The sequence below is a fragment of the Anneissia japonica genome, unplaced genomic scaffold, assembly GCF_011630105.1.
Source record: "Anneissia japonica isolate Jap-2015-1 unplaced genomic scaffold, ASM1163010v1 scaffold199_len4679917_cov187, whole genome shotgun sequence".
In the NCBI taxonomy this organism is placed as follows: Eukaryota; Metazoa; Echinodermata; class Crinoidea; order Comatulida; family Comatulidae; genus Anneissia; species Anneissia japonica.
Window position 1 is genome coordinate 2037631 of NW_022686322.1, and position 20457 is coordinate 2058087.

The window sequence follows — 20457 nt, forward strand, 5'->3', positions numbered from 1 at the left end:
CTAGAAACTAAATTTGGTATTCACTACTCTGCAATGCAATGACAAAGTTAAAACATTTACAATGCCATCATTAATGAGCTTTGAACTGCTAGTACATCAAAATCCTGAAATTTTGATTGGCTAAGATAAAGTAAAACTTGTTTACATTCTTAACGATGAGATTTATATGCTCTTAAATGGCTCGGGGGGGGGGGGGGGGTTTTTATAGTTGGGGGGAGGTTTATATAGTTTTAATTCTGACACTTTTGCAAGGACTGAACCCAGTATCTAGGAATTTATGGCAGGTACCTCAACCACCACACCACAGATATGCCTCTATTAATAACATAAATATTTTATGATACAAGATATTCTATTAGTTGATGTAATCAAATCGGTAGCTCATCTTATGTTACCTTCAGTTCATAAATTTCAATTCATACATGGCTTCCCTATTGTTCATACGCTTGCATTGTTGTTAGTACAGTAATACAAATATTCTAGTAAAGAAGAATACATTAGTTTTTGTAATCGCAACATTTGTACATCATCTGGTACATGCGTGTAATTCATACATGTACTTGCCTGCTTTATGTATCTGTATTGTTTATATACTTGCCAATAAAACAATTATTCTATCACAGAAGATATAGCATTAGTTGCTTTTATTTGGATGGGTGTTCACTACTACCCATCATTTTCGGTTCATGCGCGTAGTGCATGCATGGGCACCATATTGTTCATGACTTGTATACAGCATTCTTTACTCAAAGAGCTCAATCTACATGACTACGTTGCTTCGTCATCTTTTGAAAACATGCCCCAATAAGCCCATACAGGACTAAAATCACAAAAAGTACAAACACAGCACCAAATAAAGAGAAGTCCATCCAGTAGAGAAATGCGAAGAAGATCAAAAGGTAAAGGATCGTACGGTAGCTAGCCAAAAATCGCAGACATATACGTGGATTGTTGTCAGGTTGAAGGGTTTCGTTGAGCTGGGTTGATTGCCGATACGGTGGCTGAAAATATTGGTAGGCGATGGTCCCTAAAAATCCATCTCTTATACAAAGATATTTAATTTCTTCTCCAAACTGAAATAAAGTAATGTAAGGTTCTATCAGTGTACACTTATGATTTACACTAGTTTCAATAAAATCAGAGATAAAGATTTTCTAAGTGACAGCATGACGAGAGTCGGTAGCTATGTTAGATACTTATTACAATATAAAAAATTTGAATAATTCTTTACTAAACAGATGGTTCAACAAGGTTTACAAATCTTCTTTTTTAGTGATCATTATTCAAATATATATATATATTGGTGTGACAAGCCATGATAATGACTGTATATGGGCAAACCAACCTTTATAGCGTAAGAAGAACTTTCATTATCCTGCAATAAGTCAAATCGTAGTTCTAACTGCGCATGCCAGTACTGAAGGTCAATCGATATAAACAACCATTTATCACACACAACATAGACTTCTAAATAGGCACGGCCTTTTGGAATCGTCAACATTTTTAGGAAGCTATAAGTAGCAGTCACCTTTACCATAAATATTAATTTATTAGTTGATGCAAGTATTTTTTTACACTATGCATCACATCACAGTTTACTATTTTCAGGCATTTCCGAAGTCCACCGCAAATCTTAGAACTAGGTAGGCCTGGCCTATCATGCTCTGTGTGTTAAATGATTTATGTTGACTGACCTTAACTACGGGCATGCACAGTTCTAACTATGAATTGGCTTATTGATTACTGTCAGATGCAATGAAATAAAATAAAAGTAAAGTGCACCCTCCAATTAGAGACCCCTCTAATTCGAGACCACTTTTCCAAAGACCCAAATAAAAATCTCCAACCTTTTAACACAAAGCTAGCCCTCTAATTGGAGACCAACCCCGAGACTACCCCAAATTTTCAGGTCCCAAAGGTGGTATCGAATTTGAGGGCAAACTGTACTGAAGAATTTACAGTTACATAACAACATACAATTTGTATTTACAAATAAAGTTTTATATATTACATCTAAATTTATTTTCATGAACTATAAATTAATCAATATCTACAGTATCGGTATTCAACAATTATCAATTATTTCTAAAATAATTTTTACCCCAATGGAAATACTCACAACTTGATTTAAGTGTGTACATACTCTGTTGAGCAAACGGACAAGATGTTTGTTCTCATACGTCCTAATAGGTTGAAGATCTGGGTTTCCACCATAGGTGACATTACACCGTCGCAAACCATTGGCCAACTAGTAAAGACCAAACAAAAGATTACAAAGTCAGTTTGTAGAATATCTTAACTGTTATACAAATAATGAATGTTTATGAGTGCAATGGGAAGAATATTTTCATGAGTTGAAAGCTTGACTGTTCCATTCTATGAGGTCAAGCTGAGTAGAATGGAACAGTCATTCTTTCAACTCATGAAACTATTCTTTCCAATGCACAAATACAAAAAAATTAATTATTCATTTTACAACACATCTAAAATAGATCCTTGTCATTTGATATTTTATTAAAAATAAAGTTAGGCCTACCTTTCTTCAAATCAGTAAGTTTCAACAGAAAAAACTTCAACAATTTGGTAATCATAAAACAGTTTTTAAACAGTTCAGTTCCAATTTTACAACAATAAATGAATATAAAATTAGGTCTACCTTTCTTCCAAATGGAACAGTCCATCTTCTTTCAACCAATGAAAACATTGTATTAGGTGGATGCATGCAATGGGATAATATAAATGGAACAAGAAATGTATGGATGGAACTAAATTTTCATGAGTGATTGAATGGGAGTAAATAACCAATGTCATGTGATACAAAATCCACCAATCAAATGACAAAGATATATTTAGGTGTATTGTAAAACAAATTAGCCAATATTAATTTCTTGTTTATTTGGTGTACTTTACTCATACCTGGTATCTACCTAGTGGGGTAAGTTCTCCTGCTGACATATCAGGAGCTTGCTGGTCACTGCCCCTAGAAGGGGTACTCCAAGCCATTGTACTATAATCTTTCATATCTTCAATCTAAAACATACAGTTTGAATGAATAAAAATTCAAATGAAATATGGCAAAATGTTTGTTAATGATAAATATTCCTTAATAAATATTAATAAGTTGTTCTGCCGACGTTATCACCTATCACTTCTTATGAAGGGTAGGAGAATAACTCATAACTCGCAGTGTCATTGTGCTGAATTGCATATGGGTGTGGTCGGTGACTACTCAACCGCCGTAAAGAACAGCTTACTACATGTTCACATCATTCCATGACAGAGCATAAAATGAACAATAGCCCCCTACTCTCTTTTCTTAAAGATGCAATGGGTTCTTTAAAGTGCACACATGCCAGATTTGTACACTGGACCTCCATTTTATTACCCACTGAACCCTGGATGCAAAGCAGCTCAAACCAGCGCCAATGTTAAGGCTGTATTTAACGGTGCCCCTGTCTTACCGCCCGGCCACTCGGCCTATAGTTCTTATGGAATGCAATGCAACATTGATTCATTCACTGTGATGGAACTCTGAGCTTATATGATGTTAAACCTGCTGATAAACTGGTTAAACAAGTTTGTTTTAAAATGTCTGCATAATTTAGTTACTTTTAAAAAGCATCACTCTCAATAGATAAAATAATAGTTTTCATAAAAATAGAGTTTCATATTATAGCCTTTCACAGAACATCATAGAAAACATATACTGCAGTCAAAGTACTTAAGGTAGCTACAAAATTACAAACAATGCTCAGTACATTTTCAAGTACTTGCAAAACAAATCTGTAAAGTAAATTTGATGGGAAGTGAACCCACGACTTCCAGATAACTAGCCTGGTGTCTTAACCACTAGACCAACAAGCTTGCGCTTAGTGTTGAATCCGATCCCCTAGTAGCAGTGGGTACTGCAATGCTATTCTGATGGTGTTTGCAAAAGGAGATCAGTAATAGCAAATGCTGTTTTTTCCCTACCTGACATGTTCATATAGTGGCAAAAACATCATTCATATTATTAATCTCCAGAAGCAAACAGCATCGGAATTATTATTACTATACTTGTGAGCAACTTCGAAAAGTAAGTAGAAAACTGGAGACTCAGCTAAACTGATCTTAAGTTTCCCTCACCTGGAAAATCTTAGCAAAGAAAGATTTGCTGTACTCCAAGTAACTTTCTACCTTCGCTCTGTCATTTCCAAAATCATCATCCATCATAAGTCCACTCAACCATGCAAAGAAACCTGTCTTGTGTTTATTGTTTTGATTCTCGTTACTTTGCAAAGTTGCTTTGGCCTGGGACATGCATTTGAACAGTTGCTCCATCTGGAAAAATAACAAGGTTATGGTCCACACTATCAAATGTATGTGAAACATTTGTGATGTGCCCTTATATGGGCATGAAGATGTCATATTACACCCAAGTATGGGCATATCACAGGTATTTGTCATCTAAAAATTGATAGTGTGGTCAAATCTGCCATGGAACCTAATGTAATAAACAATTTTAAGACCCAAAACTTTAATAGAATAATAAAGACTTGCCATCTGCCTGCTTTCAATTCCAAATAGGGGCTTGTATCTAAAGTTAGGCCCCTCAATCTCTGCTACCTGTTGTAGAACTGACACTGAGGAAGATGACGTGGTTAACGTTAAGAAGCTTCCACTGGCTGCCACTTGAGTATTTGACATCCTATCCATTAAGACACCATTGTAGTCTGTAGCCTTCACTTCAGCTGTAGTGGACAGGAAAAGTCACATAGTTTGTAACAGAAATATAAGCAATATTTTAAAGATAAAGATAATATTTACTATGTAATGACCAGAGTTAAATTAAGTTTACATTGTAAATTATGTAAGATATGCTTTTTGTGGTGAGATATGGATAAACCATTTAAAATTAAATTTTAAAAAATTACAAAAAAGCTCATTTAAAAAGATAAAGTTAATAATTTCCAATAAAACACTGATCAAAGTAATTCTGTTGTTAAGAAAATCCATTACCAGATTTTTATTCATCAGATTCTTTTATCACCAATTGTAAATGGTCATGATGGGGGGTGGGAATGTAAAGTTGGGGCTCAATGATTAAGTGAGGAGCAGCTAGCTTGCAAAATACGGTGATATGAGGTGATCTTTATCTACTTGAGCGCAATTTTTCGATTTTTTGGCTTAGGAGAATATTTAACGGGAGAAATTGGGCCCGTCTGCACCCTTCCCTAGATAGGCCACTGCATTCATGCCTTGAAAATACACAGCTTTTTATCCTGTGATATTATATTTGACACAACTTTAGTGTTAAAATGAAGAAGGGGGTCAGACAGCAATTCAAATTCATAAATAATCCAATGAGTAAGTCTCACCATCCTCTATGACTGAATGTAGATCAGCTTGTCCAAACACTTTCCCAACACGGTACAGCATCTGTGCATTCTTCGGAGCAGCAAGATCTTGTCTGAGCGCCCTCTGGACATACTCTTGATAAAGTATCGTGTAAAAATGCAGATTCTCAGCAACAAATTTCTTACTGCAATGAAAATTACAAAATCAATCATGAAATGCTTTCAAGTATTTTTGATATATGCATACTTTTTGGGAACATTAATACATGGAACAAATCTTGATGTTACTAACAGTGTAATCAGAAAGTTTCAAGCTGATAAACTATTGTGCATGTTAGTGAACTGTTTACGGTTATCACTGTAGGGGAATGTCTCAATATGTTCCAAACAACTGGCAGATCCAGGGATTTGAAATAGATGTGGCCCAGGGAGGGGATTTTATAAATGGGTGGTCTAGACCACCTTAGCCCTAACACCATCGTTGGGGTTGAGGTACTAAATTTTATGGCTATGGGGCATCTAGATGGTCAGAAAAATTTCATCTTTAAATTTGAATAAAATTTTCCTTTTTTTTTCTCTTAAATTTTCCAAATTTATGGTGGTGGGAAGCTGTTACCGGTTGGGCCCTGCTGAATCCGCCTATGCAACCAACCACCACTAGTGTGCAACTATGCTATTGAGTCAATGACAAATAATGAAGATCCTGATTATGTGTAGACAATGACGCTTCAATATACAGAACGCTGCCCTCACGTAAGAATGATCCAACTAGCCAAGGTGTAGTATGGGAAATCCAAGAGTGACTCACCATCTGTTGGTTAAGGGTTGATCTTTATCCTCAGTAAAAGTATGTTGCTGCTGCTCCAGATATCGCCATGGCTGGATGAAACTTAACCATGTTTCCAACATCTAATAAAAAAAAAAAATGCAATTATAATAAAGGTTACAATGTAAAATAAACACACACACATCAAGAAAAAAAATAGAAAATAAAGAATAATATATGAAAGTGCAATCCAAACAGAAATCATTGGGCAAGCACTGCATTGGGCAAGCACTGCATTGGGAAAGCACTGACACAGGAGCATGGAAACCAGTCTTTACACTGCAGCAGTGGTTCCATATTTGGGGTCTGTGGACCCCTTTAGGGTGCATGAAAAATAATTGAGAGTCCTCCAAGTAAAAAGGGTCTGCTATACTTTTAGACCAGTATTTCATGATTACATAATTTTTCTTGTCTTACTGCCAATCATTCAGAGCCTTATCAATAATGAAATGGCTCTGATATACTATAGTGGCAAATAATCTATAATCTTACCATCTCATTGGTGGAATATCGATGAGTGAACTTAAACTTAGGGGGAAGGGGTCTGTGAATGCAAAACTTGGGAACCACTGTATCAAAAGTAAGTAAATTTAGGCAAAAAGGCTATTATGGTGAAATGAATAAATATGCAATAAAACCTACCAATCTGAAGGACGAGTCCAGGGGCCAACGATCAAAACCATGACGAAAGAAAGAATACAACTTCTTTTGAACTATCAAGGGAATAACACACCTATGAAACAAAATACACCATAATGTTTATATCTAGGGAAGACACTCCTATGAAATATGGCACAATGACAAATTTACATTAATCATAGATTTATTCTCTTTGTTACATACAAAAATATGTGATTTTATATAACATTGAGATGTAGTTACACAGATGACTTTACCTTTTAAATTCTTCCAAAGGCTCTTCTGGCTGATGGTAGGGAGACGGAACAACTTCCTTGGCACTATTTGCAAAGAAATGTAGGTGTTTAATCAGCATCCTAACCAGCCTTACAAGATCTTGGCTTGGAAGAACGTTGGCCTAGAAATGGTAGGACAAAGTAAACAACTTGTGTTAGATAAATAAATATCAAAATATTTTATTTAGTGCAAATGCTAAAGAACTAATATGAATGCATTATGTTATGGAGTAGTTTATATAGCCTTGAAATTGATGGGGGCATGAAGGTGAATTGGGGGTGCAATGATAAGGTGAGGGGGGTGCTAGCTAGATTTGAGGTGATTACTACTACTTGAGCGTGATTTTTGAAGAAGACTGTGGGAAAGGAAACAAATATATTTTTGGGGGAGTGCTCCCCCACGCACCCCTAGATACGCCACTGGTTTATGGATTTGGATTTCTTTGGTGTGAAACACACCAAGGATAACCCATGGAAGTCCTGAGTCTTATTTTCTGTAGGGTCCTTTTAGTGAAATGGGCAGTACACCGGGAAAGAATCCCCTACTCTTTTCTGAAAAGTGTACTGCATTCTTTAACATGCAAATGGGCCATTTGTTACACAGGACCAATGGACCAAAATGTCTAATCAGAAAGACGGTGCGCTTTTTAAAACTTGCATTTCAGCCATCCAGCTGAAACACAAGGAGAGCAGCGATGGGAATTAAAGCAAGCGATCTTCATGGTTCAATGCACACACAGTGGCTACCACCAGTTTAGCTGACTGAGCTATAGTATCTGCTTACTTTAGAAAAACTACACAACTACGTACATGAACGCTTCAGTGGAGTATAATTAAGGCCAACTCAGAAAGCATTGTACAACATAGTTTTGATACATTTGTTGTTGCTTCGAGGTATGTGTGAAACGCATTATAATAGGTCTGCATCGGTGTCAGTTACATTGTAGAATATTAAACATTTTTAATATTGTCATGTCGACCTAAAGATTGTCCCCAGCGCTAGATCACATTCAACCTTAGCTTTCATTTCAACCCTCTAGCTGAAACACAAGGAGAACAGAATTGAAACTAACCAATATATATATATAGGATTTCTATGGATTCAGTGCACACACATCATATAGTAATTATTACCAATTTATCCAACTCTCTTATAATTGATGTCCATATTTATTCATTAATATATTTAATGAGGATGTTCCACTTTACAAAGCTTGTTTTTAGGTTTTATATTTTTTTTAAAGCAAATATAGCTACGATAAGATAACATACATGACAGATCAACACAACTTAAAGGTCAAAACAGGAATTGAGGTGGGTAAAAATAGGGTTAGTCTTCAAAGTGCAAAAGTACTACTCGCATTAAGTGAAAATACTCAAATTAAAAATTGTACTAAGCTTGCAATTTTGTATTACAAACATCCATCTAACTAAGCCCTGTCCAGACTATCAAATTTTATTTGACAAAAACATGTGATATGCCTAAATATGGTCACGATGACATCACATCGTGACCATATATAGGCACATCATGCCTAAATATGGTCATGATGACATCACATCATGACTAGATTTGGTAATACAACATTTTCGTCAAATCAGATTCGATAGTCTGGACAAAGGTTTACAAGTAAATTAACTGAATATTAAAAACACACAAAAGATAATGTTTAAATATATCTAAAGCCATATAAGTGTAAAATACATTTCATTTGCAGAGGGTTTTAAAGAGCAGGTTGATAAAGCATTTGCAAAATATTTAAGATAAAACTTTAAAAAAAATATTCAAAAGCAGTTGGGCTTGAGTATTGCATATAATATATTAATAGGGGGGCGGCAAACTTGTAACATGCAGTATCCCACTAAATTGTGAGACTTACAAACACCGCAGAACTCCACCATGGATGGGTCTGTAACAAATAAAGACACCAAAGATAAGATAACACACATGACAGATCAACACGACTACACAACAACTTAACAACAACACTTTAAAACAACAAAACAGCAAAAAAACAACAGCACAGCACAAACAACAGCGCAACACAACAGCACAACACAAAAATACAGCAGCACGACACAACAGCACAACAGCACATAACAGCACAACTGGAATTGTATCGAGCATAAAGTTGTATACTTACTCTCACTTGCTGAGTAAAAGATTTCTGATCATAGAAAAGCGAGTTCTGATTGAGCCAAAACTCAGCAAGCACCTGTACCATAACCTCTGACCTCCAGTTCTCCTGCTGACCAATCGACTCTAGGTGAGAATCGCTCTGACATATTGACGCAGAACGATGAAGCGTTGTATTGTGGGTTTGGCGTAAAAAGCTGGTTTGGTTTTGCTGTCGACTAGATTGCCTAATTAAAAAAAGATAAGAGCAATAGTCAAAAGGTTAGATGAGGATACTGTATGTGGTGTTAGCCAATCGATGAAAAGAGAGCTCAGAATCTTTACATTTTTAATGAGCAAATACTGTACAGATCAGTGCAAGGTAACCAAAATTAAAATGTGGTATCTGAAAATGCAATGGCATGCACAACCTACAATAACTTGGAAGTAATGCTGGTCGTGCAGTAGTAAATTTAGTGGTAGGTAAAATCGTTTACCCACTGTAAAATTGGTAGTGCAACAAAATACCACACACTGACAAACATAAGCCTTCAAAGTTAAGCTTGTTTTCCATACAATCGCTACACGCTATAGCTGACAGCTTTTGGTAATAATAATTGAGGAGTGAAATAGGGGAAAATTCTTGACTGCGTCAGGGACTGCTACGCAGTACAAAGGTCGCACTGAAAACACTGTAGCGACAGTGTAGTGATTTTATGGAAACCAAGCTTCAGTCTACATGATCATTATGTGCGTGCAGTAGTAGTGGTTGTAAATGTGTGTCATGCAGTTCTCAATTACTTAAACATTGCCCTCCATTACTCAATGCTTACTGTAACATTCAAGGTATATAATCAAATACTTTATTATAAAGGAATCAAGTTAGTTGATTAAAAAATACTTTTCACTACCAAATACGCTAGCAAAATTTCAACATCCAAATACCAAGATGTTGAATTCTTTATGATTACTTGCTTGCTTGATGTTTTTGTGTCGGTTGGTAACATAAGATTGTTTCGATAAAAACTGAGAGAATTGTCAAAAAACACTTTCATGAGAGTAACTGTGAACAGAAAAGCACTATCACTGATCACAAAGTTTGTTTTCAGCCTGATATATGTAATCTGTAGTGCAGATGTAGCGTGGTGGTTAAGATGCTAGCTTTCCAAACACTGTCCTGGGTTCAAATCTCACAAGAATATTTTTGCCTACTAAAGCCAAATCAACTCCATAATCCTCATATAAGATTTAGTTTATAAAGCACTGTCCTTATAATTTGTGAGTGTAGTTGCTGTTAGATTTGAAAAGATGTATGTATGTTGTGAGTATTCTGCTACGTATATCAACCCTATATGGATATGAATAGAAAACATAGCATTTCAGTTCACCCTCCAATTTAGACCCATGTTTGGGACCTTAAAATGTTGGGTGGTCTTGGTGTTCCATCTCCAATTAGAGGGTAAGCTTTGTGTTAAAAGATTGGAGATTGTTAGTTGGTACTGTACTTCAAAATAGTCGTCTTGAATTGGTGTTGTCTCGAATTGGAAGGCAAACTGAATAAGCCAAATAAAATTTCCAAAAAAAATTCTACCATAAAACATCTGAAACAATATATCTAATGTGTAAATGAAAAAAAAAAAAAAAAACCACCTGGCAACAAATGCATGAACATTACATGACCATTCTACTACATAACTAAAACTCAACATTAATACAGTACTGGTATACTGCTTAAACAATTGTGGAAATTGGCCAATAATAGCTTAATATCAGAAGAAAAAAGAAATGAGCAGTGGCAAAACAACGTAACTGCTATTATATTTTTGTTAAGTTATGTTGTTCTGCTTTGGAATGGCCATGGCGAATCCATGGGAGCCCCTCCCCCTGGAAAAGAAGAGAGAGAAAAAAAGGAAAAGAAAGGAGGAAGAGGAGAAAAAAGAAAGCGGTACATGATACCACTACAAAAGTTGTAATTTGTGTACTCGTATTGACTTAATTTTACAGCCACACCCCTGTTCGGTGCTTCGCCCATCACACGGCCCCCCTACCCAGACTTTTCTGTAGATCCGCCTCTGATGAGTTAGTGTGACATCAATGAATTGAATTTAGCACCATTAAACCTGTTACTGTTATTTATGAATCATATTATTTAAAATATTATGAGTAATAATTATTCATAACTAAGGGTTAAATATTCATAAAGTTTATGTAGTGTATTTAAAATTAAATTATTCACATTTACAAATAATACAATAATAAATATCCAAAATTATTAAATATTTATAAAGTTACAGTGCACCCACCCTTTTGTAAATATTTAAAATTGTCTGTTTAACCTTTACAAAAATACAATAAAAAATGTTATGAATATTCATAAGTACCTCTTAATATTCATGTCATAGGGATAGTAAATATTCATGTTCTAAAGCTATCAACATGCTTTGGTTAAGAGATTAAAATATGAATTGATGTAGGTAAATATAGGGTTATTTTTGAAAGTGGAAAAGTATTACTTTGTTCAAATGTTAAGTTACAATATCAAATAAAGTTACCACTCCTCATTAAGTGACAATACTCAAGTTAAAAATTGTAATATGTTTGCAATTTTGTATTAAGAGCATTCAATTAAAAGTTTATAAGAAATAAGCTGAACATTAACGATACACAAAAGATGTTTATACATATCGTAAGCCTTTTTACAATGCATTTCATTTCCAGAGGGTTTTAAAGATCAGGTTGATAAAGCATTTACGAAAAAAAAATTGCAGATAAAAAAAATTTTTTTTTGAAATATTCAAAAGCAAGGCTTGAGTATTGCATATAACAGAGGGCAGCAAACATGAACCATGCAATATCCCACTAAATTGTGAGACTTACAAATAACACCACAGAACTCCACCATGGATGGGTCTGCAACAAATAAAGACATCAAAGTCACAAAGAATTAAACAAATACATTATTGATTTTCATTGTGCATCAAATTTTTTGGCATAGAAAGATTTGTATCCTTCATTAAAAAAAATAGACATACTTATATACATACAAAAACATATTACAAATTTATGTAAGATGTTCAAAAACTGTAAAAATGAAAAATATAATAACTTGAATTATAAAAACCTCTTCCAAATTAAAATGAAAAAAAAAAAAACAATCTCTGGTTTCATAATGTTTTTTCTTTACAAATATTCAAATATCATGCACTTAAATTAAAGAACAAGCTAACTATTACTTCAATGAAGAAGAAATACTAAATTTAAATAATTATGAACTGAAAATATATAAACAATTTGAATATTTCTAAAATAATAAAGCACGGAACACTGAAATAATATTAACAGTAACAATAATAATTATAAGTACAATAACAATATTAAACAATAAAAAGTCTTTTATTAAAGTTGTTAGTTTATGTTAATGTGATTTTAATCAGATCATCAATAGTAAAAATGTTCACAACATTAACATTCAGTTGTAATATACTGGTCAGAAATGTACAAAACAAATAGTTCTTTACTATGTAACTGGTAGCTGAAGCAAAACTGTATGATATTTACATAATAAGACATTCATTAACACACAATATATTGCTTATTTGTATAAAGAAATGTATGCGTTAATTCACATGCAACAATGTATGCACACACACAAAAGAAATGCTGGTCGTTGGTTAATTATGCTAGTCTATATATTGGCGCAGTGGGAACGGTGTAGGTTACCATTCTCGAGGTCAAGGGTCTTCCGTCCCTTGATATGCACTTCGCTTGTGTTGAGCAAGAAACTTTATCTACAGTGCTTCAGTCTCCCCAACTCTATCAATGGGTACTAGAAAATTGTTGGGAGAAAGATGCGATGGACTGTTGTTCAACCCAGGCAGAATATCACTTTAATCTGCATCATGCTATAAAAACTGGGGATAAGCTCCTACATTACGAGTCCCAGTGCTTTTTAACCCAGGCACTCACTACGTCATACGACTGTCTGCTGAATTTTGGTGGCAGTATGAACGGATCATCATCAAAAAATGATCTGTTGCACACGTAGTGGCGTTGCCTCCTCCATAGAATCGAGTCAGCTGCAGTGAGTGCCCACCTTAATGGACTTACAACCACCTTCCAGTTTAGGTTTTTTTTGGGGGGTGTGAAACATTAACAGGATAACCCATAAATGCAAAAAATCACATGTGGGGTACATTTGGTATGGTGATTTGAACAGTAAACCTGGTAGCAAACTGAGGCATTATGTTGTGACAAAATGGCTAAGTTGTACCACAAATTAAAATTCAAGTTATTGGTATTTTCAGATACCTGAGTATGTGATCTTTAAAATGCAGGGTCATTCATTTGAAATTGGACATTTCAAGCCTAAGTTATTGGAAAGTGAAAGTATAGCACTCTTAGAGTCAAGATAAACATGATTTTGAGTAATTCCTTTCAAAGTTATATGTGCATACATTGTTTAATAGAACTATCAAATAATGTTAAATAAACGATTTGTTGACTACTTCCAGAACTAATACTTTGGGGCATGATTAATAAGACATTAAACTGTTCTAAAGTGAAAAACAAATTTAGATTTTCATTCAATTTTTTGAGCTCCCATAATTTATAGCTTATTTACTCAATACTGGCCTGTGCGACAACTTAACCACTTCGCCACGACATATCTCAACTATGCAGCTTTCAGCAAGAAAAGTGTGAAACAGAGCAAGTTATCACCCTTGGCAATATTAAAAGTTTTCATCTCTTGTTGTTTATGTTTATTTTTCACTATAAACCAGAAAGGATCATGTAGTCATGTAGTGTACCATAAGAACAGAAAATGACAATAGCCACTCTTACCATCTAGACCACTTAACAACCCTAGTCTCATCACCCTTACACTATACTACAGAAAATCAACGTATCATTAGGTAGACATAGCAATTGAATTACCTTGTTTGAGTTACACTTCCACTCTGGCTATAGCCAGGTGAGGCTCCCGTGTAGGGTGCAGGTGGCACTCTTCTGCCCCCAAGAGGCAAGAAAAAGTTTAGGTAGTCTTCTACCAGACAGGTATACACAGAGTTTTCTAAATTACATAGGGGTTGTTGCTGCTAGGAAAATAAAAGAAAATCCAGTTTAGTTGTTACTATATGTTATTCCTAAACATACTGTAAATTATAAGTTTAAACAAATCAATGCACTTGTGTAAATAAACCATCAGATAGTTTCAAGTGTGCATGTATATGTCAAAGGTCAAAGTATATGCTATCAGAATATAATTTACTTAACTACTGAACATGGGATAATCAATCACTATCTTTACTGGCTGCAAATGGAAAGTATAAAATGAAAAATTTAGATAAAGTGCAGATGGTAATATGCCATATTCTATGCCTTTATCTCTGATATTTATGCAAAATTTAAACTACAAGATACTAATTACAAAATGTACAAGTAGAGTGACCATCAAGCACAGCAACAGTGCTTCTCTGTTCAAAATCTCAAACTGAGTGTATTTTAGCATATTGAAAAAATGTGGTAATTTTTGAAGTAATTGTGCAAGGTTTCGTAAAGCCCACTGAATTGTTATATTTACAATACATAATAACAAAAAAGTAAAAATTTTCTTACCTGGAGTGACTGCATGGAGATAATAAAATAAGCAAAATGGAACATATAAAAATCAAATGCAGCTAAAATAATAATGTAAGGATAAGATATTATAAACTATGGCATTATTTATTTAAAAAACACATTACTATTTTGTGAGTTATCAATCAAGATTCCATAGTCACTAACTACAGCCTTAACATCGGTGCTGGTTCAAGACGCTCCTCGCCTTTCAATTGCAAATTAAAACAAAGTAATATTTTTCTCACCAATGGGTCTCTTCGGAGTGTCAATCAAACTAAATAACTGACCAATCAGAACACGGCCAGGAAAAAGTTAGTACTCTACAAACACACATGTTGTCCCACAAGCATATTTGCGTATGTTATTACACTGTTGTTTTTTAAGGTCTTATCAACAATATCCAAGGAGCGTGGCTTAGTGGAAAGCAAATCAGACAAAAACCACCCGGACAAAAACCACCCAAAAATGGACTATACCACTGTTAAAGTGGACGGACCTGTTTTCATCTAGCTTTACAAAAGGATAGTTTATATTGTGACATCATGTGATATGTCTGTAATCCATTAATTCTTTTGACAACATGCATGTAGGTTGATAAGCATTGCAGATTTCAGCAATCACTCTGCATAAACACAACACTGAACTGAACATTTTTAAAGCATTAATAACGCTTTTTATTTTTATGGTACTTGTCTTATTTATATAAGTAATGTAAATCACCCTCTTGTAAAACTAGATAAAAACAAGCCCACCAAACATTGTCCACCCATCTTCCCACCCCATTTAACAATGATATATTCCATTTTGGGTGGTTTTTGTCCTACATTCAAAGGTCAATTATGCATAAACAGTTTTTTTAAGGATACAGAGTTGTAGACAGTTTGGGGCTAAGTAGGAAAGCTTGGTCATGTAGAATTGAGGAACCGCTCCTTGCTTCATTGAATCTTTCGTTGGAGCCTGAAAGATTAAAACAAGTATTAATTGAACATTTGATATGAATGTGGATTGTTAGAGAATTTAGGGTGTTGCAGTACTACAGTATCTTTCATTCCTGAAAGACAATTCAATTCAATTTTTATATCTTTAATCATGTACATAGCCATATAGCTACACAGGACACTTGCCTTCTAAGTACAGTATTCTTGAAAAACCCTTATATATAAGTTTCAAGAAATTTTACATTTATTTTATAAATTAAGTCAATCAAATAAAACTTTACATAATTATTGTACTTAAAGCCTGCCATAACTATTTCACTAGTATATTTTATATATTTATGACCTTATGAAGTACTTAATTGCAATATTATTTTAACTTTCATTATTATCATAATTATACCTAGAAGAATATCTTTTTGATTTTGTAGTAATGGTTTTATGTAGCAGGGAAGTCCCATGTTCATGCGTAGACCTGGATAAGTTGTCAAGTGTTGTCTTCCATGTCAAATGATGTGAGCAGAGTGAAAAGAACACACATTTATTTGAAAAGTTACACAATGATTTAATAAATTAATTTAATAATAAAAATAATTGAAATAAAATGCTACTGTATCAAGTTAAATGTATTTATTAAAAGAGAAAAATTATAATTAAACAGCATCTTCATGGTTCTATATTTTTTATTCATAACTGTTTGCAAAATACATGCGAACCAAATCCGGGATTCTCAATATGTGTTGATTTTCTGTTGATTTGATCTGTGTGATGTTAAAAAATGGCTTTTAAAAAAGAGTAGAAATTCCTTTGTTTTTACAAATATTATTTTTTGGTCAATTAAGCTTGTATTTTAACAATAATATTTTTGAAAAAAAAAATTGAATTTCGTACACCACAGATTCATGGGTACATTCAAATCATATAGCCATGATAACTACGATTTTTTTCAGCTTAAATTTTGGGTGAGTTATTACACCCCCACTGGACCCGGGGTGGGCGTGGTTGCTGACCACCACTCCTAAATGCTGGTGACAACCCTGTGCTAGGCCTTATGGGAGAATAGTACTCTGTACCAAACAGGTCCCCAGCTTAAAGAAGAATAAAAAAAAGAAAAGAGTAAACTTTTTCTTGAGATAATCATACAATATAATTTAGAGTGAACTTACAGGTAGATATTCTGTTGAAAATTCAAACCTAACAGCAGGGTCAGCCTGCAGTTTGTATATGAGATCAAAGAGAGGCCCGCTTGGTGAAAAGAAGTCCCGAACAATCTTGAAGTCACTCAGCATACCATCCTTAGAAGATCTAAGGCGCACATCATGCCATGGATTATATCGACTGGTAGTATCTTGAAGATTGTTCAGACCCCATCCATATGGCTCGATGTGACTGAAGATGTGCTCTACAATCTTAGGAAATATAGGTTTAAGTTCCTGTAAATTGAATAGAAAATTGATAGGTTTATAACACTGTTTTTTTTTTTTAAACTCAACTGACTGAAAGCTGAATTTTGTCTTTATAAAACAAAGAGGTGTTCCCAACAGCAAAACACATTGCATGATAAAAAAAAAAAAACATTACTAATGATTAAAAAAATTACATTACTAAACATACAGTACAACCTGTATTGCTAGAGCACCACCCATCGGTAAAAAATAACATTTAATTTTTGGGCTTTTAGCGGAACCACCACCACTATAACAAAAATCAAACAATTTTGCTTTACTGTTTGAAAGACTGTTCAAGATGACTCATGATGAAGGTGGTGAAACTCTTACCATGATGATGATGAGGCTAAAGAATATGTTAGAAAAAGTATCATTTTGTTATGATGATGAAACACTTTTGAATATGAGGCTGAGAAGATGACAATATCATGATCGCTAATGATTAATTTAAGATAATGGTGATGACAATGATTACAATCAACAGTAATTAGGACAACAATGATACTAAGGATGAAGATATTAGAGAGCTTTTGCCAAACCTTATAATTGTACTGGTTAAAAATAGACTGCAGATCTTGGCATCGTTCTCTCACAGCCAAGGTTGGTAGTCTATTTATCCTCTCCTGTAATGAGAGAAAAGCAAATTATAAAGCTCTCTAGCTATATATAACTACAGTAATTTAATAATTAAAAAAAACTAGCCAAGGTCTAGCTCAAATTTGTGCGGAAAATTGCTTGGAAAATAGGTGCGCAGAATCGTAACAGGGCCTAGGTACTGTATTGCATCAATAAATTAATTAGTTATATTTTTGACAAAATCTGCATGGCCAGATCTCTGTATCTTAGATACAGAGGAGTTAAGATAAATAAGGGGTATGGGGTCTGAGGTCAGGGAAGAAGGGGGATAAGCTGAATGTGTAGTTTAGTTAGGGTATGTACAATAATTATGTATAATAATAACACATTACTGTAGGCCTATGTAAATATTTTTTAATTACTTTTAATTTGTACAGTATTTAATATATCTGCACTGGGAGAGAGGGAGGGGAATGTGTTGTGTGGTATGGTTGTGGTTCTAGAAATAGTTAAGGGCTTATAAAATAAGCATTTAAAGTAGGCCTATAACGCTACACAAAATCTGTGAAGAAAATAATAGTCCTAAAGATATCGTCGCTTTCTTAATTTCACGAACTAACACAATCTAATTTGATTGTGTTAGTTCGTGATGTGAGCGACGATATATTAGAAATAAAGTTTTACTTTGTTGTATAACTTTAGTTTTTGTTCTATAAAATGTCAAAAGGTCACATTGTTGTTTGCACATAATCCGCCCTAGTCCTATAATACCATATTTCCGGAATATAAAAATCACAGAAAATTAACTAGGGTTTAGTATAATTTCAATCAAATAAATGTTGTTTTAATATTTGAATGTTGTAGAATCTTTGACCTAGGCCCTAGGCTTAGGCCTAAGTTTTATTTAAAATCCAACCAAGATGATTTTTTTTCTTAACATTATTAAATAGGCCTAGTAGGTAGGCTAAATGTGGAATTTAGATAAGGAAGAATGGTCGTGAGGACACTGTTTATAACTTAGTGCCTTACCACAACCTATAGGGCAGAAGAAGTAGGCATGCTAGGCCTAGCTATGGCATAACTACTCCATCTGACCGCGGGAAGCAGCCGATACCGGCGCGGCGGTGGTTTGTATTTGTAAGTTCAACCACCACGACAATAAGCCCTCCTACTCTAGGCCTGCTATGGTAGCTAGGCCTAGGCAAGCCGGCCTAGGCCTAGCTCACACTCACAAGCCGTGAAGTATAGCACTGAAATATAAATTTGTCCCCAAGATAATATCTTAAAATACTATAATCACTAGGCCCCCTATAAATTTCCTACCAGAAATGGAGAAAAACGATCTCGATTTTGCTGAGAGTTTACAAACGGCGAAGACGACATTTTGAAATTGCTCCCAAAAACATAGGGGGCGCTACTCAGCCATAGAGCACAGAGCCATAGGCTATGTTCAGACACAACGACTTAAGCTTTGTCTACACTATCAAACTTCATCAAAAAAGCATCACATAAAATGTGATGGAAAAATATCATCAAAATACATCAAACTCCATCAAATAATGTGATGTACTTTGATGAAACGTAATTATCAAATCTGATTGGTTGGTGTGACTTTTAGTGTTTGGTTATTGGTCAAAAGGTGTTTCCTAATTTTAAACGTCCATACTATCAAATTTTTACATCAAAGTTGATCAAATAATAGAAAGATGGAGCAGGAGGAGGTGGCTGCTGTGTGTCTAATTGCTGAGATTATGTTAAAGAGAAAGAGAGAGAGGGAAGAAAAGAAAAAAGAAAAGAGGATGTGGATTAAGCCTTGGCTTGAGAGAAGAAATGAATTGGGAGCATGCGAGACACTAATGAGAGAGCTAAGATCGGAAGATAGGAAGGGGTTTGAGAATTATATAAGGATGGATTACATGCTATTTGACCATTTGTTGGAACTTGTGGGACCTACTATTAGCAAGAAGGATACCAACTTGCGGGAAGTGATCCCAGCACATCACCGTTTAAGTGTAACATTGCAGTTCCTGGCTACTGGTAAGTATTAATCATAATTTGTACTTTGACTTTTATTATGAAATAGTAATATGGCCAATCTTTAGGCTAATCTAGGCTACTGACGTAGTTGCTGCTTGCTTGTCACTGTATAATTTTAGCGCTTAACATTAATATTTATTTCAGGAGAATCTTACACAAGCTTGGCCCTGTCTCTTATACACATCTAGATGTGTATAAGAGACAGATATAATTCACTGAATTCTATTGAAATCAAATTATATTTACAGTATTTATTTATTTTATACATTTTTTTCCATTCACAGAAACTGAAGTTAAGCTAAAAATAAATTCTATGAGGACGTATTATCGCTCCGAAAGACGAAAAGAAACCGAGAGCAAAAGCAGTGGACGAAGCTCTCTTGATTGCTACATGTCAAGATGGCCTTTTTTTACAAGTCTTTCATTCTTGGCAGACCATGTCACCCCACGTAAATCTACATCATCTGTAAGTTGTTTATTTTTTTTAGGGGTGGGGGTTGAGAGAGATCCTTAGAAAGTGATCTCATAACTGTAGCAAATTTTTGCATGTCAATTATATTGCCACGGAAGAGGTGTCACTTCATTTACATAGTGACATAATTTTTCTCTAACATCTTTAGCAATTGATGTACTGTTATTGCTGCCTTGAC

General features: G+C 34.5%; 1 protein-coding gene across 3 annotated transcripts; it reads right to left on the reverse strand.

The window, feature by feature from the left end:
- Positions 1 to 212: 212 nt before the first annotated feature.
- LOC117115500 (sphingomyelin phosphodiesterase 4-like) lies at positions 213 to 19212 on the reverse strand. 3 transcript variants are annotated; one of them, XM_033259350.1, is made up of 17 exons: positions 19094 to 19212; positions 17734 to 17817; positions 16913 to 17179; positions 15678 to 15768; positions 14809 to 14870; positions 14128 to 14285; positions 12070 to 12102; positions 9221 to 9440; positions 7059 to 7198; positions 6805 to 6895; positions 6145 to 6245; positions 5358 to 5521; positions 4540 to 4730; positions 4126 to 4320; positions 2917 to 3030; positions 2120 to 2248; positions 213 to 1073 (listed from the first exon to the last, which is right to left on the reverse strand). In XM_033259350.1, exons 1-17 carry the CDS (start codon positions 19151 to 19153, stop codon positions 756 to 758), a joined length of 2418 nt encoding a protein of 805 aa, XP_033115241.1. In that variant the 5' UTR covers positions 19154 to 19212; the 3' UTR covers positions 213 to 755. The 3 variants fall into 3 exon arrangements, with proteins under 3 accessions (XP_033115241.1, XP_033115237.1, XP_033115246.1); XM_033259346.1 differs by having other exon boundaries at positions 14128 to 14288; XM_033259355.1 differs by lacking the exon at positions 12070 to 12102 and having other exon boundaries at positions 14128 to 14288.
- Between the last annotated feature and the right edge of the window lie 1245 nt (positions 19213 to 20457).